General features: G+C 43.5%; 1 protein-coding gene across 1 annotated transcript; it reads right to left on the bottom strand.

The window, feature by feature from the left end:
* Positions 1-6,177: 6,177 nt before the first annotated feature.
* Positions 6,178-27,345, bottom strand: NUDT21 (nudix hydrolase 21). Its single transcript, XM_061594407.1, has 7 exons — positions 26,996-27,345; positions 24,930-25,130; positions 15,090-15,153; positions 11,822-11,911; positions 10,380-10,455; positions 8,980-9,094; positions 6,178-6,447 (listed from the first exon to the last, which is right to left on the bottom strand). Exons 1-7 carry the CDS (start codon positions 27,109-27,111, stop codon positions 6,426-6,428), a joined length of 684 nt encoding a protein of 227 aa, XP_061450391.1. The 5' UTR covers positions 27,112-27,345; the 3' UTR covers positions 6,178-6,425.
* Between the last annotated feature and the right edge of the window lie 51 nt (positions 27,346-27,396).

Genomic DNA, 27,396 nt, shown 5'->3' with positions numbered 1-27,396 from the left:
ATTGTTAATCATATTCTATTGCCTGTAAAAAGTATGGCTTTTGGTATTTGGCTTTTTAAAAAGCTGTTTCTCTATTGCTGTGCTTATTCCCCCTTTTTGTTGACTGACATGTTATTGAAGGCTACTTTTTTGTACATTTTGCTGCTTTTTCTGTTATTTTCTCAGTTTTTTTTGGTTTTTTATTGTTCACTACCTATGTAGGGTTTTCCCAAGAAAATGTTGATTTTTTTAAAAAGTAAGCTTGTAAACTATTTTAAAGTCAGTCATATTGAGTTCTTGGCCAGAAAGGCAGCATATACATGGTAAATTATTGGTAAAAATAGTAAGTTTGAGGATCAAGGTGTGATGGAGTATGGTTCTGTAGTAAGAACAGACATAAAACACAAAAATAGAACATCATCGAAGCAGTACCCATCGTTACTACTAATAACTAAAAACAGAATGAGATTTATCTACTGCAAGGTGGTTCTTGCTACTTCTCTGATGTGGGTGCTTGTGGATGTCGTTCTGCCCTTTTACTTCAGTGAATGTAACAAACGCGATGACAAGAAAGAGAGGTCTCTGCTGCCTGCTCTATGGGCAGTTATGTCAAGAAGCCAAGAAGGACCTGGAGAGATGGGAAAGGCAGTCATCCCCAAATATGATCAGGAAAAAATGAAAGAGTTCTTTAAAATCAACCAGTTTAATCTAATGGCCAGTGATATGATTGCATTCAACAGAAGTTTACCTGATGTAAGACTAGAGAGAAATCCAATTTAGGAAGGAAGCTCTGTCTGCCTTAAAACCTGTAAGAAAATTCAGTGGGGGAGGTCGATTAAACACCTACAACACTTTCCACTTCTCCCAGGCATTTTAGCATGTGTTTTTAAATTGTTTTTGCAGTTTTTTAAATTGTTTTTTGTTTTAAAATTTGTATATTTGTTTTTAATGTTTTTAATTGCTGCAAACCGCCCAGAGAGCTTCAGCTATGGGGCGGTATATAAATGTAATAAATATAGTCTCATTTTACATTTAGATCTCTGCTCCTGACTAAATCTTTATTAGCATAAAAAGATGTGGACATGCCCTAGATTCCTCCTGGTAATATATCGCAGACTTCCACAAGAGCCTGTCTCTCCTGTAAGGGAGTACTTCAGGGACTTACCTTTGTTGAGTCAAAGCGAAGATTATTAGAACAGAAGGGAGATGACTCGTTCGTATTCTCTTTAGGATCACTTTTGCAGTCCTATAATTAACCTGGAATGTTCATACAATTACAAGAGCTAATTACAGCTATTCTCCAATCCCTCAGTACTTTTAACAGAAGTTGGTTTTACTGTGTGAAGTAGCTTTGTGGAGGGCAACTATGTTTAGAATCACAGTAGTCTCTAGGGCATCATTACACTTTTAAGGATTTTTTTTTTTTTTTAGAATGAGGCTCATTTGCCTCTGTTCGCTAACCTTCTTGTGACCTTGCATTTTTCTGTGCTTTTTAGCAAATGGTTTAATTAGATTGTTTTAGTCTGCAACTGGTTTTACTGTTTGTCAGTGCAATCCTACACATTTACTCAGAAGTAAATTGTGCTAAATTCAATGGGACCTACCCCCAGATAAGTGTGTATATAGGTTTGCAGCTAGTATAGTTTTCTTGCTGCTGAATTTTAATGTTTCTTAACATTTTAAGGATATGTGATTTTTATATTAGTTTTTATGGTTATACTTTTGTATTTTATGAGTTAGCCACCTTCAACTGCCAGGAAGGGTGAGATATACATTTTTGTTAAAAAGGTTACTATAGTTCCAGAGCTTATGGGTAGGATCCACACAAAGTTTTCATTCTATCCATTGCCAAATTGTCAACCTGAACATAGGGATAGTGATCTGGATGTGGGGAGTCTTACAACACTCCCTCTGTCATGGACAGATCACTGCTTGCTGAAGTTTAGACTTTCAGTAACCTCTTCCCTCTGCAAGGGTGGGGGACCTATTAAATTGGTCCGCCCCTGGAGACTAATGGATCCTGAAGATTTTCAAAGGGCTCTGGGGGATTTTCCGGCTGATAGGACTGGCACTCCTGTTGAAGCCCTGGTCGCTCTGTGGAATACGGAGATGACCCGGGCGGTTGACACGATCGCTCCTGCACGCCCTCTCCTGTGTAGAGCTCATACAGCTCCATGGTATACTCTCTGAGCGATGAAGCAAGATAGGAGGCGGCTTGAGCGGAAATGGAGGCGAACTCCCGATGGATACAATTATGCGCTGGTTAGTGCTTCGACTAAGCTGTATGTAGGAGCGGTGAAGGCAGCTAAAAAACATCATTTTGCTGCCACTATTAAATCATCTCTCTGCCGCCCAGCGGAGCTTTTTCGAGTTGTCCGGGGGCTTCTTCATTCAAACCCTCCGGACACGGTGGAATCATCGGAGGCCTGCTGCAATCAGTTTGCTGATCACTTCCAGGATAAGATCTCATGTATCCGCCGGGACTTAGACTCTCAAGTTATAGCAGTTGATCCTAGTGAGGTGTCCGGAGCACAGTCTTGTCATGTTTTGCTGGATGAGTTCCAGTTGGTTCAGCTCGAGGACGTGGACAAGGTGCTTGGACAGGTACGTGCAACCACTTCGGTACTAGATCCTTGCCCCTCTTAGCTAATAAAAACTAGCAGGGATGGAACAGGTAGCTGGGCCAAGGAAGTGATAAATGCCTCTTTACGAGAGGGAGTGGTGTCTGGCTGTCTGAAAGAGGCAGTGGTGAGACCGCTCCTTAAAAAGCCTTCCTTGGACCCAGGGCAAGGTCTTGGAGCGAGTGGTTGCTGGCCAGATCCAGGCGCTATTGGATGAAACCGATTATCTAGATCCATTTCAATCGGGTTTTAGGCCCGGTTTTGGCACCGAGACAGCCTTGGTCGCCCTGTATGATGACCTATGTCGGGAGAGAGACAGAGGGAGTGTAACTCTGTTGATTCTCCTTGATCTCTCAGCGGCTTTTGATACCATTTACCATGGTATCCTTCTGGAGAGGCTTGCGGAGTGGGGTGTTGGAGGCACTGCTTGGCAGTGGTTCCGCTCTTACTTGGCGGGTCGTCTCCAGAAGGTAGTGCTTGGGGAACATTGCTCGACACCGTGGGTTCTCCAATATGGGGTCCCGCAGGGGTCAGTTTTGTCCCCCCTGCTTTTTAATATTTACATGAAGCCGTTGGGAGAGGTCATCAGGAGTTTTGGAGCGCGTTGTCATCAGTATGCTGACGACACGCAGCTCTAATTCTCCTTTTCATCTTCCTCAGGTGAGGCTGTCGATGTGCTGAACCGTTGCCTGGCTACGACAATGGACTGGATGAGAGTTAACAAACTGAAGCTCAATCCAGACAAGACTGAGATGCTGTTGGTGGATGGGTTCTCTGATCGGATGGTGGATATATACCCTGTCCTGGACAGGGTTACACTCCCCCTAAAGGAGCAGGTTCGTAGTCTGGGAGTCTTTTTAGACTCTTCCCTCTCACTTGAGGCTCAAGTAGCCTCAGTGGCAAGGAATGCGTTTTACCAACTTCGGTTGGTAGCCCAGCTACGTTCCTATTTGAGTAAAGAGGACCTTACATCAGTGGTACATGATCTGGTAACCTCGCGTTTGGATTACTGCAATGCGCTCTACGTAGGGCTACCTCTGAAGACAGTTCAGAAGCTACAGCTAGTGCAAAACGCGGCAGCCAGACTGCTAACAAGGACCAAGCGGTCTGAGCATATAACACCTGTTCTGGCCCACTTGCACTGGCTGCCAATACGTTTCCGGGCCAGATTCAAAGTGTTGGTATTAACCTATAAAGCCTTATAAGGTGCAGGACCACATTACCTTGCGGAACGCCTCTTCCGATATGAACCAGCCTGTACACTACGTTCTACTACGAAGGCCCTCCTCCAGGTTCCAACTCATAGGGAGGCCCGGAGGGTGGTGACAAGATCTAGGGCCTTCTCAGTGGTGGCCCCCGAACTATGGAACAGTCTCCCTGAGGAAGTGCGCCTGGCGCTGACTCTGCTTTCTTTTCGGCGCCAGGTTAAAACCTTCTTATTCTCTGAAGCATTTTAATTTAAATTGATTTAATTTTAAAAAATGTTATTGTATTGATTTTAGATTGCATTATTTTTGTACTATATTGTGTCATTTATTGTATTTCTTATGTTATTGTATTGCCATGTTCACCGCCCAGAGAGCTATTGCTAGTCGGGCGGTATATAAATTTAATAAATAATAATAATAATAAAAAATAACCTCTTTATTAAATCAATAGTCTCTGCAACTGATTGTTGTACATTCAGGGCTGCAATTTGAAAAGTAGCATGTCATTACTGTTTAGGCTGTAATCCTGTATGTCTACCTGAACTCAGTGGGACTTATTTCTGAGGAGACATATATAGGATTGCAGTTGTGGAGACATCATAACTGCAGCTAGGGTTTTTTATACCATGTTAAAAAACCAAAACACAATCTGGAATTTATGGAGATAGGAAATCAAGAATCCAGTTATTCAGGAGGGTGAAAACAGATACTGAAATACTAACCAGCACCCAAAACAGAAGTTTTGTTGCTCATGTACATTCAGCTTATATACTAGAGATGATAGTGGTGAACCACAGATGAACATTTTTGCATACAAGGTGGCAGCAACTTTAACTAACTGGCCTGATCAGATAGCAGATATGGGTTCCTGTTTCACTCAGCTGCATTTATGATATTTTAAAAAATAACATGACAGCTTGATTTCACATTTACAACACACCCCTATTTGAAACTTCAGGAAACACAGACTCCCCCACTCCATTGAAGCTTGGTTTTTCTAACTGAAACATCTCTCAATTGTCACCTAGCAGCCGCTGTTCCATCATCCTAGAGCAGCCTTTCCCAACCAGTGTGCCTCCAGATGTTGTTGGACCACAACTCCCATCAGCCTCAGCCAGCATTGCCAATGGCTGAGGCTGATGGGAGTTGTGGTCCAACAACATCTGGAGGCGCACCAGTTGGGAAAGGCTGTCCTAGAGCAAGTGTGAGGAACCTGTGGCCCTCCAGATGTTGCTGAACTATAACTCCCATCATCCCTGGCCATTGACCATACTTACTGGGGCTGATGGGAGTTGCAGTTCAGCAGCAACTGGGGAACCAAAGTTCCCCATGCTTGCCCTAACATTAAGAGGGACAGGTGGGACCTCAGGGCCTCTCATCCAATTGAGCTGAGAGATCAGCAGCTTATGGCTTCTCTCCTCTATTGCAGCTGGTCATTACAAGAGCTAAGAACTAGTGACAGAGTTGGCATTTTCCCCTCCTCTAATACTTTTTCCTTTTCTTTCATGTATTTTCGATTGGAAGTCCAAGGTAGGACTCTTGCCTCCTATAATTATCAAAAGATGTTTTTCTGTTGGACACCTCTTAGGATATTGTGAACAAATTTTGTGTGATGGTTTCTGAGATGAAGGAGCAAGTTTTTATCTATGTTTAGATACAATTAGCTGCCATTTTGAATCAAGATGACAAAATTAACCTTTTAAAACTGCACTGATGTTGGGGTTTCTTAGAATTCCTGAGCAACTCCAGGTCCAAGGCTGCTTGTTATTATTTGTAAACTCCTCTGGGAGCCAGGCAGTAAAGGCTTGAAATAAACAAACACTCTTGTAAAAGTTTTGCCCACTCCAAACTTTCCTGGCATACACTTTTGTCTCCTGCCCAGTCTCTTCACCTCTATCCTTCAACCAGTTCTTGTCAAATTGAAGATGAGGGGAGACAAAGACAAAGCGCACATGTAAGCAGCTCCAAAAGCAGCAGGATTGTGTCCTCTTGTTGGTCAGACTAGCAAGAAAACCTGAGCTGGGAGCTTTTATAGGGCAAGGCAGTCTCACCAGACCCACTCTCCTTTGTTGTTCAGACACTTCCTTGCTGGCCTGGCTAGTTTTTCTCCCCTGAGCTGAGCGATGGAACCAAAGTTGGATCTCCCCATCTGTTTCAAGTCCTACTGCGGAGTTGAATCCAGGCACCCTGCTAAGTTTCCTGTACATGAAGGCCCTCACTGTTAGCTTGTAAGTACCTTGCATTTCCCAAGGTATTTTAAGTGGATAAAGCAATACTCTCATCTTCACAAACAATGTTGTGGTATCAATAAATCAGTGGACGGAGATCTCTCATGATGTCTCACTGAAAAAAGAAATGTACAAAGCAGAAAGGAGTCCATTTTGTTTTAATGTTATTTTTAAAAAAAAGTCAGGGACTATTACAACATAGGTAATTAAAACGCAATTACACTCATCATTCCACTATCTAAACAGTCAAGATTCACTTTCCTATTCAGATGGTAGAGAGTTTGGGAAAGGGGGCAGGGGAGACATAAAAAAAATCCTTGCATCAGGTTCTCTTCTACATTTTAAAGCTGTTCTCACAGAGACGGCTTCTACCACACATTTCAGGAAATTCAGTTGTAAATAAAATTGAACCTGGCAAAGAGGGAGAAAAAAAGTAGCGATTACTCATCCTGAACAAGGAACTGTATATTGATTTTCTTAATCAGTTGGGCAAGAGTTCTAACTACCTATCTCCAGGGAGTCCTTTCCATTGTGGAACACCTGGGAACTACAAGATTCTGGAGCATGTTACAGGTGTACATTTGGTTCACAGACAGCACTAGCCAGGCCCTTTTGCAACGGTAGGGAACCTCTGCCTCATGCACCTGATTAGGCCTGTGAGGCCTCCTTTTTTGAATCCTGAGGCCATTTGGGGTAAATCATGTCCACCTGTCCATCATGTGATGTCAGCCGGCAAGTAACCATGGCAAGTTTGGAGCAATTCTGTGCAAAGCCGCATGTTCTGCAGCTTTGCACATGGCTGTTATGCAAGCCATTGCTTGAGAACTGCTGTCCAGCTTGACCAAAGGCATTTTATGGCATAAAATATTGAATTTTGAAGTTGCTTTTGAATTTGTTGCACTCTAGGAAGAAGTGGGATGCTGCTGGTCAGGAGGTATTGCTTACAATACTGGCCTGCTCCAGGAAGCCACAGAAAACTACTGCCTCTAAGAATGCTGCTAATGGGCTTGGCCACCCACCTTCATCTCGCAGCATCCAAAAAGCTGTATTCTAGCTCCTCATAGTGCAGAAAGGAACAGGGACCCACCCTCTGCCACATCTAATGGGGAACCTAGTCTTTGGTCTCATCTTAGACAGCTCCCCCGACAAAGCTGTTTGCTGTGCTTTGCCTCCACCTCTCTCCCTGCCACACCCCTTATTTACCGTGCTACTTACTAATGTGTTATACAAGGAGGTGGAGGCTCAAGGATCATGAGGGTACTTTTGTATGTGTGGATGAAGGGAATGGAAGGTTGGAGACAATGATTGTTTTATTTGGGTTCCCACCACTACCACCGGACTGTGGCCCCTGGAAACTTGGCTGGGTATGAATCCAGCCTGCAGCCTGATATCGTTTTCCGTACCCTAGTGAGCGTTAACATTGCCCAACATCAGGAGTAGCCAAATCCCATCCTAGAAGTAAAGGGTTTGAATATCTTAATTGTTGAGCCTTTGTTCTAAACAAAAGGCCCTCCTTTTCTCAGGGTCCTCCTGGGAGAAAGACACGTACAAAAATGTAACTGAGGTACCTTGATTGAATAGTGAAAGAGATTCACTAGTTAGGAATTTCCGTTGCCATAACTATACCATAAAATGAGAACATGGGGTGGTATTCAATGCTAGTCCTACTCGGAGTAGACCTATCAAAGTTAATAGACATGACTAAGAGCCAGTCTGGCGTAGTGGTTAGTGTGTTAGACTACGACCTGGGAGACCACAGTTCAAATCCCCACACAGCCATGAAGCTCACTGGGTGACCTTGGGCCAGTCACTGCCTCTCTGCCTCAGAGGAGGACAATGGTAAACCACCTCTGAATACCACTTACCATGAAAACCCTATTCATAGGGTCGCCATAAGTCAGGATCAACTTGAAGGCAGTCCATTTCCATTTTTCCAAGAGGTTCATTAATTTACATGGGTATGAGTAGTACTTGGATGAATACAACCCATGGTCTTTAAGACATGGGATCCTGAGAACTGTAACTATGTTCAAGGGGTCTGGATGCCAGCACATATAGTGGCCTCCTGCTTCTCATTCATCTCCATCAACCCACTTATTCCTAATCCATTTCCAAATTTTCAGAGAAAAATAAACATATTTCAGATTTCTGCAAAAAACTTCAGAGCACACAAAGTTAAGTAATTTTTGTGAAATCTGCACATTACCATTGTCAACAGCACAAGACTTTGGGACAGACGTTAGGACCCCACTCTGTAGAACAAGCAGGAGGGCTCCGAAATGCAGTACGACTGCCTTACCACATTTTGAAATAAGTGAAGTAATAAACATTATGTCCAGAGCCACAAATTATCTGTGCAGAGCTTTGGCATTTTTTAGTGACGGAACTGGAGATTTCTAAGTGAAGCATTCCAATACCCCAGTCTGAATAACTAAGCCCATCTGCATTCAGGAGTAACATTGAGGGGTATGCAGAATATATACATAATAGTGATGCAATTCAATCACATAAAAAACAAATGCAAAAGAAATAAGCAGCTGTGTCAAGTACTTATGAAGGTTGTGAAGTGCTTTTTGTAATGCAAAACTAATTCAAGTGATGTAATGTAAACACATTGGCTTGGATCCTAGAGTAAATTAACTTAAGTTCACAGGAAGAAGTTTTCTCATTCCCTCATCCTCTCAACGTCCCATCAGACATTGCATTCAGGAGGTCGAGCCCTTTGGATGGGCTTTTCAGGTTGCTGCAGGGAGGACAGATTTTCACTCTGTGAACTTCCTTAACTTATCTTAGAATCCAAGGCAATGTGGACACATAAGCACCATAATCCTCAAAGCACTCAGCCAGCTAGTATCCACAGAAGCAAGAAAAAAAGCTCAAGAAAGCTTCTCCATAGTACCAGTATGAACCCAGTATAACATGGAAACCCACAGCATACTCTACCTGCTCAAAAGCTGCGGAAGGCTTGAAATGATAGGTCCATAACCTGGTGCATTGTCATAGAGCTCAAACAATGGAGCTGCTACCAGCTTGTAGTTTTTGGGGACTGCAAACAAAGCTAGGAGGAATCAAGAGAGGACTTAATTAAAGGCAAGTCTGCTTCAAGCAGGGCCAGGAGAATAGTTAAGGCTGGTTTTAGCATTCTTAAATCCAAAGTCACATAATATATTAATAAATATTACATTAATAATATTTAGAATTTTGGTTTGTACAATCTCAATGCATAGATGTCACGCGTAGCATGAGAGTTCCTCAGGTCATCCTAACTTCTCCAGGCGCAATACACAAAATGCAAGTAATTCAGAACACATCATAAAACCCTAATGGTTTTCTGGAGACTTCTGAAAACCATCTTGTTCCTGAGAGCCTTTGGGAGGGACTAATGGTAGAGCGGAAACTGAATTTATTTCCCACCTTTTAATATCAGTCTGAAGATTCGATTCAAATAGGATAGATAGATATAGATAGTGTCCAACGAGAAAGATTTGAAGAAATGCTAAGCTCCCCCACTGAAATCAACAGTTTTTTAAAGTGCTTAAGTTTGGATGAATTGAGCCTTTAGTAAAGCAGCAAAATAACTGAAGAGAAAGCCCAACAGAATTGCATTGCCAAACTGCTGGGAGTGTGAATAATGGTAAGTGCTATATGTTCTTAATACACTTGTGTAAAAGCCGGGTGATTGATGCAAGGGACAAGAAGGTTGGGCTTGCTCCAGAGGCAGCATAAAGATCCACCGCTCAGGCTAAAGATCACTGGGTAGCCCTGGCCATAACACTATCCCCCAGACTTAAGAAACACCTGAAAAAAGGTGATAGGATGATAAAGTCACCACTACAAATAAATAAAACCATCATTTAAAATGAAGGGTGGTTTAATGTGCATGCTCCTTGCAAGTTCCCACAGCACTCCTCAACTCCAGCTGCTGCCATGCCATGGGTAAAACAAGTCAGAGTCTGGCTTTTCATGTCATCCAAACCTGGTTCATGGTTTGTTTGGAGAAAAACAAATCACAAGCTCTGATTCAGACAACAAACCCTGGTTTGTTTCATCCATGGCAGGGCAGCAATTGGAGCCAAGGAAGAGCACCTTGGGAACTTTTGAGCAGTGTGCACATTAAAGCATTGTTTGCTTTAAACTGTGGCTTAATGCAATGTGCAGAAGAGCATGATGGTGTTGAAGTTGTTTCTTCACAAAAAGAACTACAGTGGAGGTAAGTTTTCAGAATTCTCTTTAAGTTTAGATGGTACAGGCTATCTCGCCAGGGTTTTGTTTGCACTGAAATCTACATTCCTATATCTTAGTTAAGACATATATGAACATTAAAGACATAATAAAATGCCTACCCTTTTCTTGAAGCTGAACCAAAAAGAGCTTCTTGTGCTCTTTTGGCTTTGTAATGTGAGCTGGAATATATGGATACTGTGGGAAACAACAAAAAAGGATTATTAGTTCATGTCCACGTATGCAGTTTTCCTGAAACTGAAGTAGCTGACATGTTGTAAAGGCTCCTGGGGGTGCACCAGGTTGGTTAGAATATAGTTGCTCTGGATCACGCACATTAAATGCAGAAATTTCAAGTTATTTTCTATGCACATTTCAAATGTAAAATCAGGTAATTGACTTTTTAAATACTGGTAGACTCTAACACTGGCTAAGAGCTAATATCAACAGTGTCACTAGATTTTGCATGATTAGTTTTTCTTTCTTTAAAGTCAGCTTCAGATCAAAACGCTTATTTTCAAAGTTTGGGTAGAAATTTATTTTTAAAACAATTTTTGTATCACCCAATATATAAAAATCTCTAAATGGTGTACAACTACAGAAAAAAATACTAAAATATACACTAAAACCATCAATACAACTTACTAAAAATAGTAATAAAAAGTACAGAATTGCAATATAGCATTATACAAAAAGTGTAAAATCCAGCTTTATTAATCAGGGAAAGCCTAAGGAAAAAAGTGGGTCTTCAGCACACACACATCTGGTTATTTTCGGAGTGGCATGCAATGCTGCTGATTCCATGCATGCACAGAAGTGGCACAAACATTTGCTACAATATATGTATTTCAATGTGGTTATTTCAGAACTGCACATTCACTCAAAGTTAATGAAAAACGTCACTCCAAGTTTGGTTTGAATTAACAAACCAAACATTTCAATTGAAAGCCAAAGGGAAAAAGGAAATCTGGAAGCCCAGGCCAGGGAGCACATACCATTGGCTCATGAAGGGACCATCAACAGCCTGCAAGGGCCTTTGGGGCAGCCTCTTCCCATCACCCTGCCCACATTCCTTGGGGCTGCTTAAGAAAGGCCTGCATGCCCTGATGGAAGGCAGAAGCAAAGAAACCCAGGAAGCAAGTCCCACCAGCTCCAGAAGAGGCCATCAGTCTGCTAGGAGGACTCTGTTGCTCTTTGTTTTAATACCATTTATTTTGTTTTATTATTTTGAAACTGTAAACCACCTTGGGTGCCTTGGCAGAAAGGCAGTGTATAAACGTAACAAATATTTTTAAAATCCACAAAAGGAAAGCCAACTTCCCATTCATACCATTTCTATTAAAAGAAACTAAGCTACTCACTCAGTTCTGTTCCTCTGGAGACTCATCAAAGCCTGAGCCAGATGTCGTCCGAAGCGATGAGACATTTTTTTATTCAACCTTGCTACCAGCAATACAGAGGCATAGCACAGAATAATTAAATAACCCACACCGAACTCTTGGGAGAGGATTTGCTACAAGTCCAATAAATAAATGAAAATGCCAGTGGTAACTTCAATTCTCACCTGTGGGGGCTCAAAATTCGGTCGCCACCAGTTCCCAATGCAATCATCAATGACCCAATCTTGCTGCACTCCATCTTGGCGACCCAGGATCTGTCAAAACAGATGCAAGGAAAATCCTGACATGCTCTTTGCCAGTATTTCACCAAAACAGAATGTGATACGTTAGTCTAACTTCTTAAATTTCTGTAATCAATATTGAAGTGCAAACAGTTAAAAGCTTTGTTAATTGAATGAGCTGGTTTGCACATAACACTAAGCCATGGTTCTTTAAACTATGGTTTATTAAACTATGATTTGCCCAGCCTCTGCCCACAGCTTGATTAATATTTATTTACTGCCACAGCATGATCTGAAACCATGATTTGTTGTTGGCTTCTGAACTTTGGCTTGTTTTGACATTATGTGTGAACCCAGCACTCTTCCTTAGTCATGGTTTGTTTGGACACCCCATCACAGGCGCTCATCAAGCTACAAAGGCACAAGGCTGGAAAACGAAGCAAGCTTTGGACAAACAAGTCATTTTAAAAAAACAGTCTGTGGGACAAGTCAAGGTTACTCTATAGTTTGTTAAACAAACCATGGCTTAGCATTACATGCAAACCAGTCCGTTAAAAAGAAGCTGCTTCACAGTATCATTTGCAATAGTACTTTGAAGCTCAGAACTCACTTTTTATAAAATGGGGGTACTTTAAAACACAGTAAAGGAAGAATGAAGTAATAGAAATAAAAGCAGCTGGGCTGTTAATTAAAAACACCTTAGATTGTTTGATTTTAAAAAGTCAGACAATTAAATTTTCATAAACTTGCAGATGCACAAGAGATTTCTAACAGAAAATGATTATGTAGTGTCAGGCATACTTTGCTTTTAAAATATTATGCAATGACAAAATATTTATCCTCAACATCTGGTATTCAGAGGTATAGTCCCTCTGCAAGTGGAAATTCCATTCTCAGAAAAAACATAGCTAAGAACTACCTTGTTTGAACAGATCAAGGATTCATATAGTACAGCATTCTGTTCCTTACAATGGCCAAGCATTACCTCTGAGAAGCCCCAAGCCTTGCGTCCCCCACCACAACTGTGTATACCCCAACAGTTGCTACAACTGCTTCTCTTATGTAATGCAGACTGTGTGTATTTCTTCATCAGATGAGATTTGGGGGTGGGAGAAGGGCGGGGAGAAGGGCGGGAAATTACGAAAGACAAAGTAGCATTAAAGGAGCAAAGCTAGTGCTCTTGTCACTTCTTCCTGGGTTTCCCTTCTGAGCACTGGTCAATGCCAAATGCATGAGAAGCTGCCTCCTCCCCCACCCCTTGCCCTTCCCAGTACCAATTGGTGTTGCCGACTGCGCAAATCTCTTCCCCTCAGCCCTTTCAATACAACTGGTGCCCAGGGTGCAAGCATCCACTGTCCCCCCTCATGGGGATATTAGACAATTTAATTTTCGGCACCTACTGAAGCCCTTCCTCTTCCAGTAGTTCTTTTAAGTAGCAATCTTTCCCAATCTGCATCTGTATTGAAATTGTTTTTAAGATGCTTTTATGGTTTTACTGCTTGTTGTTTGCCCCTAGGCTCCTTTTGAGAGGAAGGGTAAGATATAAATGTAATTAATCGATCTATAAATAAATTATATCCTGCCTTTCTGTTTCCAAGGAAACACACTTACATGGCTTGCATAACTAAAATTAATGAGACAAGTTGAACACCAGCTGTACAGGGAAGGTGGAAGAGGCAGATGAAGCTCACACACAGGGAAGGGGAAAAGAGGAGGGGGAGGAAGAGGCAGCTGGAGAAAAAGGTGAAACAGAGCACAGCTGAAGAAAATGCAACTAGCGCACAGAGTCCCGAGGAGAAAGACGGTGCACTGAGCCAGCTGAGGCACAGACTGGGATCAGATTCCCCTTCTTCAGGGGATGAGATCAAGAACTCTGAGTCAGAAGGTGAACTGCACGCAGGGTGAAATCTAGAAGGCTTGCAAGATAAGCCTGTGGTACCAGTGCCCCTCCAGCCCAAGGATGTTACACTGCCATCCTCAGAAGACCGTAATGGAAGCCCCAGTACCATCACAGCCTTCCATGTCCCATTGGAGTAAAAGACTTCTGGAGTAGGCCAGGCCCCTTTAACTGAAGGGGCACCTTTCAGTAAAGGCAGAGCTGAGGGTTGAAACTGAACTATAGCTCCTACACACGACTGCATCTAAGACTGACCATTGCTGAAGCAACATCAGGGCTCTGCTCTCTTACAGCACAGCCTGAGTCCTACATAAGGCCTCACCCTGGATGAGATCAGTGCTCACACTGTACCAGTACCATCAAATATTGGAAAAGAGAGACACAGGGGGCAGGGTTGGAATCAATTAGTTGGGTACCTTGCTAGCATGCTGAAAGGAACAGGAAGAGTCTCAACATGGTATGACACTCTATTTGGCACACAAAATAATTGAAAGGAGTCTGTGTTAAACATGAGAGCTTCACACAAGTTATTTTAACATGTTTTTGCTTCGGTTATCACTGAGAGGAATTCAAATTAGCAAGGAACAGAATGTATATTTCCTTTAAATGGCATCCTCCATCCTCTCTTTGTAAGCCGCCCTCCAGTGCAGAGGGAGAACTCTGTCCTCTTTAAGAAATCTCTAGCCCTCTTCAGGCGCTCAAGCCTCACGTCATGAAGGAAGGGGTGGGGACAAGTCCATCAGCTCCACTCCATCCATAGCAGAGTTCACTGCCTTCCACATGTGGCCTGCTGTATTCGTCTAGGTTCCCTACACAATTTAGAATCCTGGAAGACCAGGGCTCGGCAACACCTCGGCATCCTAGACCAGTACAATGGGCTTCCCACAGCAGACGCTCCTTTCCCAACATATGAAAGGTAAAAGCCAGCAATGGGGATGCAAAGGAGTGGCAGATTCAAGAGGCTTGTCCTCACTCCCCCCCTCACATGACAGTAAGTGAAGTGGGTGCAAAGAACAACTGAAAAGGGCTTTTGTAGCAGTGAGGGCTTGTTAGCTTTTATGGGGAAAACCAGAAAAGCTCAGGACTCAAATATATACTCTCAGGACTTTATTGAACTTTGTCTGGATGGGGAAGAATGCAAACATATTTCTGCACACAACAACTTATTAATAATTAAGGAGCTTAATTCCTGAATTTACCTTACAAATGTACTGAACGCTATTCATCTTTGTTCATGTAAATGTAACCATAAATGGCTTATTGTAATCCATCCTGAATCCTCAGGATAAAAATCCAAATAAATGTGTCATCTACCTCTGTCATTAAACGTTTGAGACCTTCTACCTCATCTTCTCCTGGATTAAGTTCACCACCTGGCCTGTTGAAAACAAATGCATAACAAAGGATATGTTTTAGGCACAATCATAATAAAAAATACTTTAAGTAACACTGCAAAAATATCCCAAGCCAAATATTACACTCTCAGGATAGTAAAATGTCTCAAAACAAACCTGGACCAATATTTGTGTAAAATCCAAAGGAAAACTTTTTACCCCAACGCTTTTCATTGACTCGGACAAAAAAGCATCCCAGTGGCAAAAACCAATGGATTTACTGGGACATTTTATGTCCTGGACTCTTTTTGTTTACATAAAGAAAACTGTAAATAGTAGGTAACTGAAATTTGGAGACAATGTTTACTATTGTGCACGTGACAATATCCTAGAAGGACTACGTTGTAGGTTTACTTCTGTGCAAAATCTGTAATCACAAAAGAACCTGTTTTTTTTGTCCCAGAATGTTGGTTGAGGGTATCAAAGATGGTTAACTTCAGAAACTTATGAAACTATTCCCAAGCTTTTAAAGTAGGTACTACCACAAAGAGATTACATATCCCCATGCTTTTCAGGAAGATCTTAAGCCCCAGAATACTGTATAGATGCAATGAGTTAATTTTTCAGCAAAACAATTATGTATATGATGTTCACTACACACCTTGTGTCAGACATCTTTTAATGTTTTAGAAGAATCATGTGTGGTGGTTAGATCACAATTGCCTTCTTCCTTTTTTTGAGAAAAACAGTGGGCAGGGCGATGAGCAAAGTTCAGAAAGGATAGATGGCCAAAGTCAATTATTTATTTCAACAACATATATATACCTTAACAGTTGTCTTTAAATTGTAAGGTTTAAAATTTGTAGGGGAATAAAGCTGAAGTAACCCAAAAGACCTGGGAGTAAGCCTCAGGTACAATTCTCACATTACTTATTACGTTATTGGGGAGGGGAACACAACGGAAGTGAAGCTCAGATCTTCTGCATCCATGCCTTCCTTCTGAATAGGCATGGTTGGGATTGCACTGTTAGCCAGAAGATTCTCTTTCACTTGAGTACTTCACCACCAACAATCTATTTAAATTAAATTTGAAGACCATGGTCTGTATCTAACCAAGTCTTACTCAGAGTAGAACCATTGAAATGAATGGACTTAAGTTAGGTATGATGTATCCTCCCATTTCCCCATGTATAAGTAACCTGCAGCATAGAATTACTATTATGGCCCACTACTAAAGTAATGACAACAGAAGATTTATGTAATTTTAAAGTTGACAATGAGGACATTGAACTTGTCAAGGATGATCAATACCTCAGCACAGTCCTTAGCCAGCATGGAGACAATAGTCAAGAAATCAGAAGAAGGCTAGGACTGGGGAGGGCAGCTATGAGAGAACTAGAAAAGGTCCTCAAATGCAAAGAGGTATCACTGAACACTAAAGTTAGGATCATTCTCTATGTATGAATGTGAAAGTTGGACAGTGAAAAAAAGCAGGTAAGAGAAAAATCAACTCATTTGAAGTGTGGTGTTGGAGGATAGCTTTGTGGATACCATGGACCACCAAAAAGACAAATAATTAGGTGTTAGAACAAATTAAACCAGAACTATCATTAGAAGCTAAAATGATGAAACTGAGGTCATCATACTTTGGACACATCATGAGAAGACATGATTCACTAGAAAAGACAATAATACTAGGAAAAACAAAAGGGAGTAGAAAAAGAGGAAGACCAAAGAATAGATGGATTGATTCCATAAAGGAAGCCACAGACCTGAACTTACAAGATCTGACCAGGGTGGTTTATAACAGATGCTATTGGAGGTCACTGATTCATAGGGTCACCATAAGTTGTGATCGACTTGAAGGCACATAACAAAACAACTACAAATACAAAATCCAGGGTTGCTTAAGCCTCCTTAAGATTGCCCTTGATAAAGGGTTGCGTGTTAACCCGAAACACACCAGGCTACAATAAATCATCTTCGTTACTTTTGCATTTTGGTTTGGTTTGGCACTTCAAGGATTCCCCCTCTTCATGGCCTGCACGCATTTTGGTGCTCCCCCACTTTTTCTGTTTATTGTTGTTTTGGGATTCCAGCTACAAATACTGTCACAGTCCCCTCGCTGGATCATCACCTTGTAGTAGTGAGCTTGTGTATTCCAATGAACCCTGTGAGCGATGCTGTCGGAGTAATGTACTCCCAGCATGGTCACCCATGGTGGTAAGGACAAGGGAGAGGAACCAGATGAAGAATGATCCAAGAATGCCCTCAACGGCAGAACAGGCGGAGGATAACAATGTATACGTTACAACGGCTGTGAAGGCGGACAAAGGCTGCAGCGGATAAAAGACTTCCAATCGTTGTGGTATCCATGACATTGGATCAAAGCCTTTTTCTGTCAAGATTGTGTGTTGATCGTTGTGCACTGATCTCTCCACATAAAACAAATTCACACACAGGCGTCTTCCAACCAAAACAAAACAGAACAAAAGCCCCATGGCAATCGGCAAATGGTGACAGGGGCAGGACTAGTCAGCCCCTAGTCATGGACCGGCACATAGGCGGTGGATACAGACTCAGTCGTCTGGCTCAAGGACTGAGGCAGTTGAGTAGTTTAGCAGCTATATCCACGACTGAGCAGTCCTATTCAGGATCCACTCTGCTCACCCTGTATGGGGAGGGGGCTAGAAAAGGTGCCCTAAACATAGCCTGCCTCATCTCTCTCCCTGACTGGATCAATGCATCCAGTGGAGTCACCACTTAGCAGTCGCCAAAAACAATTGAATTTTGGAACACGGAATATACGGACATTGCTGGACAATACAGATAGTGAACATCCTGAACGCAGGACTGCCATCAACATGAGGGAGTTGAGACGTTTTAACATTGACACAGCCGCACTCCAAGAAAGGAGAGGGACAATTGAAGGAAGAAAAAGGAGGCGACACCTTCTTCTGGAAAGGACTGCCTGAACAAGAAGGACGAATACATGGAGTAGGCTTTGCTATTAAAAATAATTATTTATTTATTTGTTTCATTTATAGACCACCCATAGCGAGTGGCTCTCTGGGCGGTGTACAAAAAGGTTAAAATACAAAATATCAACAATAAAATCAGACAACAAACAATAAACACAAGCAGCAACTAAAGAAAAAAATAAAAAATTTAAATTATAACATAAACGCTTAAAATGCCTGGGAGCATAGCCAGGTCTTAACCTGGCGCCGAAAAGATAGAAGCGTAGGCGCCAGGCGTACTTCTTCGGGGAGGCTATTCCACAGTTCGGGGGCCACTACAGAAAAGGCCCTAGATCGAGTAACTGTCCTCCGGGCTTCTCGATGGGTTGGTACCCGGAGGAGGGCCTTAGATGCTGAGCGAAGTGACCGGGTAGGTTCATAGCGGGAGAGGCGTTCCACAAGATATTGCGGTCCCACGCCGTGTAAGGCTTTATAGGTCAAAACCAGCACCTTGAATCTGGCTCGGAAACAAATAGGTAGCCAGTGCAAACGGGCCAGAACAGGTGTTATATGTGCTGACCGGCTGGTCCTCGTCAGCAGTCTGGCTGCTGCGTTTTGCACTAGCTGAAGCTTCCGAACTGTCTTCAAGGGCAGCCCTACGTAGAGCGCATTACAGTAATCCAGCCTAGAAGTTACCAGAGCATGAACAACTGAGGCGAGGTCATCCCTGTCCAGATAGGGGCGTAGCTGGGCTACCAACCGAAGGTGGTAGAACGCATTCCTTGCCACCGAGGCCACTTGCGCCTCAAGACACAAGGAAGGATCGAAAAGAACGCCCAGACTACGAACCTGTTCCTTCAAGGGGAGTGTGACCCCATCTAGAACAGGGTGAACATCCACCATCTGGGCAGGGGAGGCACTCACCAACAGTGTCTCAATCTTGTCTGGATTGAGTCTCAGTTTATTAGCTCTCATCCAGTCCATTATCGTGGTCAGGCAATGATTCAGCACATCCACAGACTCACCTGTAGAAGATGAAAAGGAGAAATAGAGCTGCGTGTCATCAGCGTACTGGTGGCAACGCACTCCAAAACTCCTGATGACGGCACCCAGAGGCTGCATGTAGATGTTAAAAAGCATGGGGGACAAAATCGACCCCTGAGGGATTCCACAATGGAGAGTCCAAGGTGTCGAGCAATGTTTCCCAAGTACTACCTTCTGGCGACAATCCACCAAGTAGGAGCGGAACCACTGCCAAGCAGTGCCTCCAACTCCCAACTCCGCGAGTCTCCCCAGAAGGATACCATGGTCGATGGTATCAAACGCCGCTGAGAGATCAAGGAGAATCAACAGAGCCACACTCCCTCTGTCCCTCTCCCGACAGAGGTCATTGTACAGGGCGACCAAGGCTGTTTCAGTGCCAAAACCAGGCCTAAAACCAGATTGAAACGGATCCATCTTGTGAAGCTCTTGTCAGAAGTTCCTATTGGCATTAATGAACGACTCTCAACTCTCCAATTAAAACTCGCCAAAAACCAGAAGGCAATTGCTTATGCACCAACATTAGATGCTGATGAAGACATCAAGGAAAATTTTTATACCCAGTTGGACACCATCTTATCAGAGATACCTAAGGAGGATAAAATTATCCTCCTGGGCAATTTCAATGCAAGAGTTGGGCGTGATTTTGATTTATGGCCAGAAACTATTGGGAAAGAAGGAGTTGGCGATAGCAACCTGAATGGCATTCTACTTCTGACTAAATGTGCAGAGCATAATCTTGTTATTACAAACACACTCTTTCGCCAGAAAGATAAATTTAAAACATCATGGAAGCACCCTCGGTCGAAGCACTGGCATCTCCTGGATTACGTAATTGTCCATGCCAGAGATCGTTGTGATGTACTCCTCAGCAGGGCCATGACGAGTGCCGATGACTGCTGGACAGATCACCAATGAATTCAATCCACTACGGCCATTAATATTGTTCCTCAACATAGGCTCCAAGGAAGAAAACCAAGGCGTAAAATGAACATCCACGCCCTTCAAGTTCCTATTAAGCGAGCTTGCTTTCAAACAACTCTCAAGAAACATCTACCGACAGAACTCCCTGAAAACATTGAGGAACACTGGATTAAACTGAAGACTTCCATTATTGCAGCATGTGAACAAACTATTGGATACCAAACTAAGAAACATCAGGACTGGTTTGATGAGAATGATAGTGAGATTGAACATATCACTGACAAGAAAAGGAAAGCCTTCCAGATATGGCAAAAAGACATTAGCTAAGAAAAACATCTATGCAAGTGCAACGGCTGAGGTCCAAAGAACTAGAGAAAAGAACGCCTGGTGGATAAAGAAAGCTCAAGAAATCCAGCATTTTGCAGATGCTCATGATGCACGGGGCTTTTTTAATGCCACAAAGGCAATCTACGGTATGGTACAAATCTCTTGCGTTCAATAGATGGTACCAAACTTCTAAGGGATAAAGAGTATATTGCACTGCATTGGAAAGAGCATTACCACAACCTCCTTAATCGTAACTCTATTGTGGCTGGTGAGATCTTCTCGCAAAGCCCACAACAACAAATTAGAGATGAGCTTGCAGTATCCCCTAATTCGGATGAAGTCAGTAAAGCCATTAATCAAATGAAGAATAACAAAGCTAGTGGACCTGATGGGATTCCTGCTGAAGTCTTTAAAGAAGGTGGGCCTGAATTTACACAACAACTTCATAAACTCATCGAAAAAATCTGGATGAGGGAGGAGATCACGGAAGACTTCAGGGATGCCATAATTATCACTCTTTTCAAGAAGACTGATAGAACAGATTTGGGAACTACCGAGGCATCTCTCTTCTAGCTACCGCAGGTAAAATCCTTGCAAGAATCCTCGCAAATCGCCTCCTACCTATTTCCCTGAATCCCAAAATGGTTTCCGCCCTTCCAGGGGGACAGTGGACATGATCTTCACTGCACGACAGCTTCAAGAAAAATGCAAAGAGCAAAACCAACCTCTGTATATGGCATTTATTGATCTGACTAAGGCCTTTAATACTGTAAATTGAACTGCTCTCTGGACCATCCTTCTGAAAATTGGATGCCCTGATAAATTTGTGAATATTTTGCGACTCCTCCATGACATGACAGTGACAATTTTGGACAACAATGGCTCTCAAAGTGATCCATTCAAAGTGCGATCAGGCGTCAAACAGGAATGTGTCATTGCTCCAACCTTATTTGCTACTTTCATTGCCATGATTCTACACTTTGTTGAGGGGAAACTTCCTACTGGTGTGGAAATCACATATCAAACAGATGGAAAGCTTTTTAATCTCAGTAGGCTGAAAGCAAAAAGTAAGGTAATTACAACCTCTGTTGTAGAACTTCAATATGCCGATGATAATGTAGTCTCTGCACATTCAGAGGAAGATCTTCAAACTATCCTAAATGTCTTTGCAGAAGCATATGAAAAGTTTGGCCTCTTGCTTAACATCAAAAAAACCAAAGTGCTTCATCAGCAAGTGCGAACCAATCCCTCTGTAGCACCATCAATCCTGCGTAATGGTGCGACACTGGAGAATGTCGATCACTTTTCTTATCTCGGCAGCAATCTCTCTGTAAAGGCTGACATCGACGCTGAAATTCAGCATCGTCTGAGGTCCGTGAGTGCCGCATTCTCCCGAATGAAGCACAGAGTGTTCAAGGATCGGGATATTCACAGGGAGACCAAAATGCTTATTTACAAAGCCATTGTACTAACGACCTTACTGTATGCCTGTGAAACATGGACCATCTATAAACGCCACTCCCAACTTCTTGAAAGATTCCACCAACACTGCCTCTGGAAAATTCTGCAAATTACTTGGGAAGACAGACGGACTAATGTTAGCGTATTGGAAGAAGCAAAGACCATCAGTGTTGAAACAATGATCTTCCAACATCAACTTCACTGGACCGCCCATGTTGTTCGAATGCCTGATCACAGTCTTCCGAAGCAGCTACCTTACTCCCAACTTAAGAACGGATAACGGAATATCGGTGGACAGCAAAAGAGGTTTAAAGATGTTCTTAAAGCTAATCTAAAAAAATGTAACATGAGCATCGAGAACTGGGAAGTTTTGGCCCATGAGCATCCCAATTGGAGGTCAGCCATTATCAAAGGTGCTATGGACTTTGAAGCAGCACGAGTACAGGGCAAAAGGGACAAACAAGCTAAACAGCAGGCACGTCAAGCAAATCCTCATCGTGACCATCTTCCATCTGGAAACCTATGTCCTCACTGTGGGAGGCTGTGTGGATCCAGAATTGGCCTCCACAGTCACTTATGGACCCACTGTTAAAGATCTTACCCTGGAAGACAGTCTTACTTGGCCACGAGTGATCACCAATGAATGAATGGCTGTCACAGTCCGTTGCCAGCATGGTACAGGAAATACATGGGAATGTCAGAAGTGGCCTTATACCAGGTCACACTATTTGCCCATCTAAGCTAGTATTGTCTACTCTGACTGGCAGTGGCTCTCCAGAGTCTCAGGTAGAACTATCTACTCTGACTGGCAGTGGTTCTCCAGGGTTTCTGGGGGGGGGGGCAGCAATAAACCTCAGATATTCTGCAGGCAAAACATGCAGTCAAGCACTGAACTGCGGTCTCTCCCCAACAAAGGAACGTTTAGGTTTGAATATAAGACACCAAATTCAGATCTCCATTGACCAATCCATAAATTGTGTCAGAAAGGCTGAAAGCTGGTGGCTTCACCAAGACTAACCTACTTCCCAAGGCTACTGTTCAGAATGAATGATAAAAATGATAAATGATAATTTGTTGAACTTGATACAATAATGATAGGTCACAGTAATTAAGCAGCTGGCCAATGAAATAGCTTCAACTAATTATGTAGCTTACTAGCTGATCAACTGACTGATATTAGCAACCCCTCGATATAGGTGCTTTTACAGAATAGTGAAGGAATTGCAAACACGTACAGTATTATGCATAACTATTAGCTTATTCCCAGGTAAATGTTAATAGGACTGAAGCCCTCACGAAGAAAAGCTATCATGTATTATTACAGACAAGAGGCTATACACTACTACAAGAATGAGCTATAATCAAAATAATATTCCAACATGCTTAACCTTTTCCACCCCAAACTACTCCTCCCTGAGCCACTTTTTCTTCCTACAGGGTAGCTCATGGGGACAGGACTCAGGGACAAGCAATTTGGAGTGGGGAAGCAGCAGGCAGGAAAAAGGCTATGCACCTCTCTCACCCGACAGCTGTTCTCCACTATTTAAAATATCCTCCTGCTTTACATTTGATACTGACATGTATTTAGGCCATAATAGGGCTTCAAACTTCTCTTTCAAAAGTTAAATTTCTCATAATGCCCAGTTCAGTGCCAGCAGATTGTGATAATGCTAAGAAATAAGCTACTCAATTTTAAAATTGATTGAGAAAATGTAAAAAGCCATTAGCCTGGTCACCTCCAGCAACAGCATAGCAGAAGAACAACTAATCTCTGCAGCCTCCTTTTTTTTCACAAAAAGTTAAGATACGCATGGAGACAAGGACTAATAATTTTTGCAAACTTACTTGCAAGAATGTCTAGCAGTGCCTTTTGTTACCAAACTTGCCCATGTCCCCATTTCCACATGTATATGAACTCGCATGTTACACGTGTACTCATGGAAGCCCCGTTTTGGGGATATGGACACTGTTGCACACCACAGGAGTTACTGCACTATGCCAACACCAATTTACCAACACTAGAACACTCTTGCTTTCTTGGGGGAATTAGCAAAAGGCTGATAAATTACAAGGTAAATTTGAATAAATTAGCACTGATTGATTTGCATGTGCCCAAATGGTGGGTCATTAAGTAAAATGGCTTTGCAGCTTGACCTGTCAATTGCAATGATACAGAATAAAATGGCCAGTTGTTGCAAACTAATCCAGAGGCTACCTAATTCACGTTACCGGGACTAACAGTTTATACTTGGGCTGCAATCCAATATAGTAGGGCCCCAGTCATACGGCAGGTTACATTCTGGACCCCCGCTGTAAAGCGAAAACCGCTGTAAAGCGGAACTCATTGAATAGAATGGCGCACAATGCCCGAAAACCACCGTAAAAGCAGAACAAGCACCGTATGAGTGGGGCTTTAGTCTAATTGAGTCTAATTGAGACCGCTGTATTAGCAAATCGCTGTAAAGTGAAGCGCTGTAAAGCGGGGCCCTACTGTTTATGTCTACTCAGAAATAAGCTCCACTGGGTTCAATAGGACTTTCTCCCAGGTAAGTATGAAATGGACTGCAGCCTTAGTTAGTTATTATGACCAACCGTCTCACTCAGTTTAAGGCACCTCCCTATATTCCTATAGTAGAGACAGAGGGCAGAGAGTTGCCATATAAGGAGAGGGAAGGATGCTAGGGATCTCACAAGGCTGCTCTTTATAATCTTCAATATTTACTTAAAATATTTATCTGCCTTTCTGGCAGAACACTTGAGGTTGACATGATGTACAAGGAAAGAGATATAAAGGGAAAATAAGCCAGTTCATGGACCTACTCTTTCACACTGCTATGTAACAACCAGGAGAAATGGTACTTCAGAAGACAGTTCTGGGAGGGGAGGAGCCAAAGAGCCACTTGTTCCAACCAACTTGAAAGAGAGCCCTCGCTATCTCACCTCTCCCTGGTAGAATGGGGGTGGGGAGAGTGGTGTTTCACTCCCCTCCCCACAACTGCTTGCTTCTCCACTTCAAATCCCTCTTCCTCCCACAAACCACTTTCCTCCTCTATGGAGTTTCAAACATGCATCACTGTGTAGTGCTAGATTTGGCAAAGCTGGCTTACAGTTTGAAGAAAGTTGTGCCCAACTGCAACAGCAACACATGAGGCAGTCTGTGTTCGTGCACAATCAGGACCCCCTCGACAGTCCGCCTCATTCCAATCTTGTCAAATTCCTCTCTCATGCGCTGGAACCGGGCAGCCACTGAACTGTCCTTCTCGTATAGGGGTTCCTTGGTCCCAAAGGTGTAATTTGTCAGTGGGTACCTGAAAGGAATTATACCTTGAATACAGTACTTCATGCAAACTGGCAGCCTATTTCAAGCGTTGAACACAACTCTACAGAACAGTGTGTAGCCAGCGACTCTGAGTTACGCTACATACTTCCATCTCCACCATATATCTCTGAGCTGCAACCATTGCTTCTACTGTACAAAACAGCATTAAGTGGAGACAACTGGCAAAGGAAAAGGAGCAGGCTGCTGTGCTTAACCAGTATTGAACAACCTCACCAAAACTTCCCTTCCCGCACTGGAACTGCAAACCAGAACGGATATCCCTGCCTCCTCCCCAGCCCCAAACATGAGTGGAAACAATTTGATTTAGGCTAGTTACAGAGATCCAAAACAAGCCTCTGGCTCTGAGGGGGAAGGGGATGGCACAGGGATGGAGGTTTGACTGTACTTGCTGGGCTGTTGGAGCCGCAACTGTCTGTCAGGTGCTGAGGCAAAGACAGACAGCACGCTTTCTCCAGTCCTCTCTGGAACTCCAAGCCTCTGCTGCCCTCCACCAGAGGTGTGCGGGCTTGTCTCTGCACAGCTTCTGTTTGTCCCTGACCTTCTGTTGTGTTAGAAAGGTGCAACATAACATCAGGTATAGAACTGTAACCCTTAGAGCAGGAGTGTGTCCTAGTGACCACACATTTTTGGTTTGCCACCAAAGCCATCTAAAATATGTTGAGCCCTGTACTCAACCCTTGCTGCATTGACCAGCTTTTTCTTGTAATTCGTCTTAGCAGCAATTCCAAACCTGCTAAGTAATGGCTGTGCTCCACTTCCTAGAAACTGAAAATGCATCCACAGAAAGGGGGAGGAACTATTATAGGGAGACTGAAGATGGCCACTCAAGAGAAGAGGGAAAAGGCTACGGCCCAGTGATAGACCAACTCTTTTGCATGCAGGTGCCAGGCTTGATCTCCAGGCAAAGCTGGGAATATCCCATCTGAAACCCTGAAGAGCAGCTGCCAGCCAGTGCAGACAGTACTGAGCTAGACGGAGCAGTGGTCCAAGTCTGCTTCCAAAAAGTGTGAGGGGGTATTTCTTGCGAGGATGGAGATGACTCAACATATGCACCACTGCTGCATTAACCCTAGAAGACAACCCTGTAGAGATGAGGTGGGAGGGAAAATCGAGCAGACAGAAATGAGCAATACAGAGCCATCCCTCACAGGCGGATGACCCGCTCCAGATTATACTGTGTTGCAGTACAGCTCAGCCATATGGACCTGGAGGCAGCAGAGTTACAAAGGGAGAGCGGGAAAGAGAAAGAAAAATCCCCATAAATGGCAGGAAGGAAGTGCTGAAGGTAAGGAAAGCAATTCGTTTCAGGGCTGATCACGCACACACGTTTGCCAGAGTCACTGCAACATGTGTGCCTATCAACACTTGGGTGTCTGCAAACTATAAAACCCTTAAGGAGGAGAAAGGTCCTGCCTCCATCTCAGGCCAAGTGCGAAAGGAAGCCGCCTTATACCGAATCAGACCCATTAGTCCATCTAGCTCGCTATCCTCCACACTAACTGGTATGACTCCTCCAGGGTCATAGGCAGGGTTTTTTGTCCCAGCCCTGCCACAAGATACCTGGGCCCTTCTGCACGAAAAGGCAGGTGCGCTAAGGCACGTGCGTAGGCGAACTAGGCCACTGCCCCCCAAATAAATCCCAGCACAGAGAAGCGCGCGAAATCATGCACGTCTGAATGCAACCGTGTAGGGGGAGGGGAGGAATGTTTCTGGGAAGTCGTGGGGTGGGGAGCAGAGAAGAGGAAGGAAGAGGCGGAGGCGGCGTGACCGCGTATTTCGCCGCCGCCGCCGCTGTTCTCGGGCGGGCGGGGAAGGACACTGAGCGCCACTCACAGGTTGATGGTCCGCTCGAGCGTGAGGGGCTTGCTTTGCTGGATATATTTGTTACCGAACTGGTTGACCCCGCGAGGCCAGCCGGTCTGGGAGCGATTGGGCGGCACGACGGACATCGTGAAGGCGGGAAGTGGCTCAGAAGGCCACGCGCATCCCCCGGCCGCGCTGAACCTCCGCTCCGTCCCGCACACCGCTCGCCTCAAACCCGCCGAATCCCACACCGGAACTAGTAGGCCTCGCTTCCGGGGACCACAGAGGCAGAGGTGCGACGGAGCGGCATCTATCTAACCAGCTGCATAAGCCTGTATCTCAGAAGTTGCTGGCCTCTCTAGGCAGCCCGACTACTAGAGAGATTTTTTTTAAAAAAGGAGGAGGGGATGGAGAAGGAAACTCACTCCCGT

Source organism: Rhineura floridana, chromosome 13 (assembly GCF_030035675.1).
Source record: "Rhineura floridana isolate rRhiFlo1 chromosome 13, rRhiFlo1.hap2, whole genome shotgun sequence".
In the NCBI taxonomy this organism is placed as follows: Eukaryota; Metazoa; Chordata; class Lepidosauria; order Squamata; family Rhineuridae; genus Rhineura; species Rhineura floridana.
The sequence above is the reverse complement of the archived record's forward strand: the minus strand, read 5'-3'. Positions and strand labels throughout refer to the sequence as shown.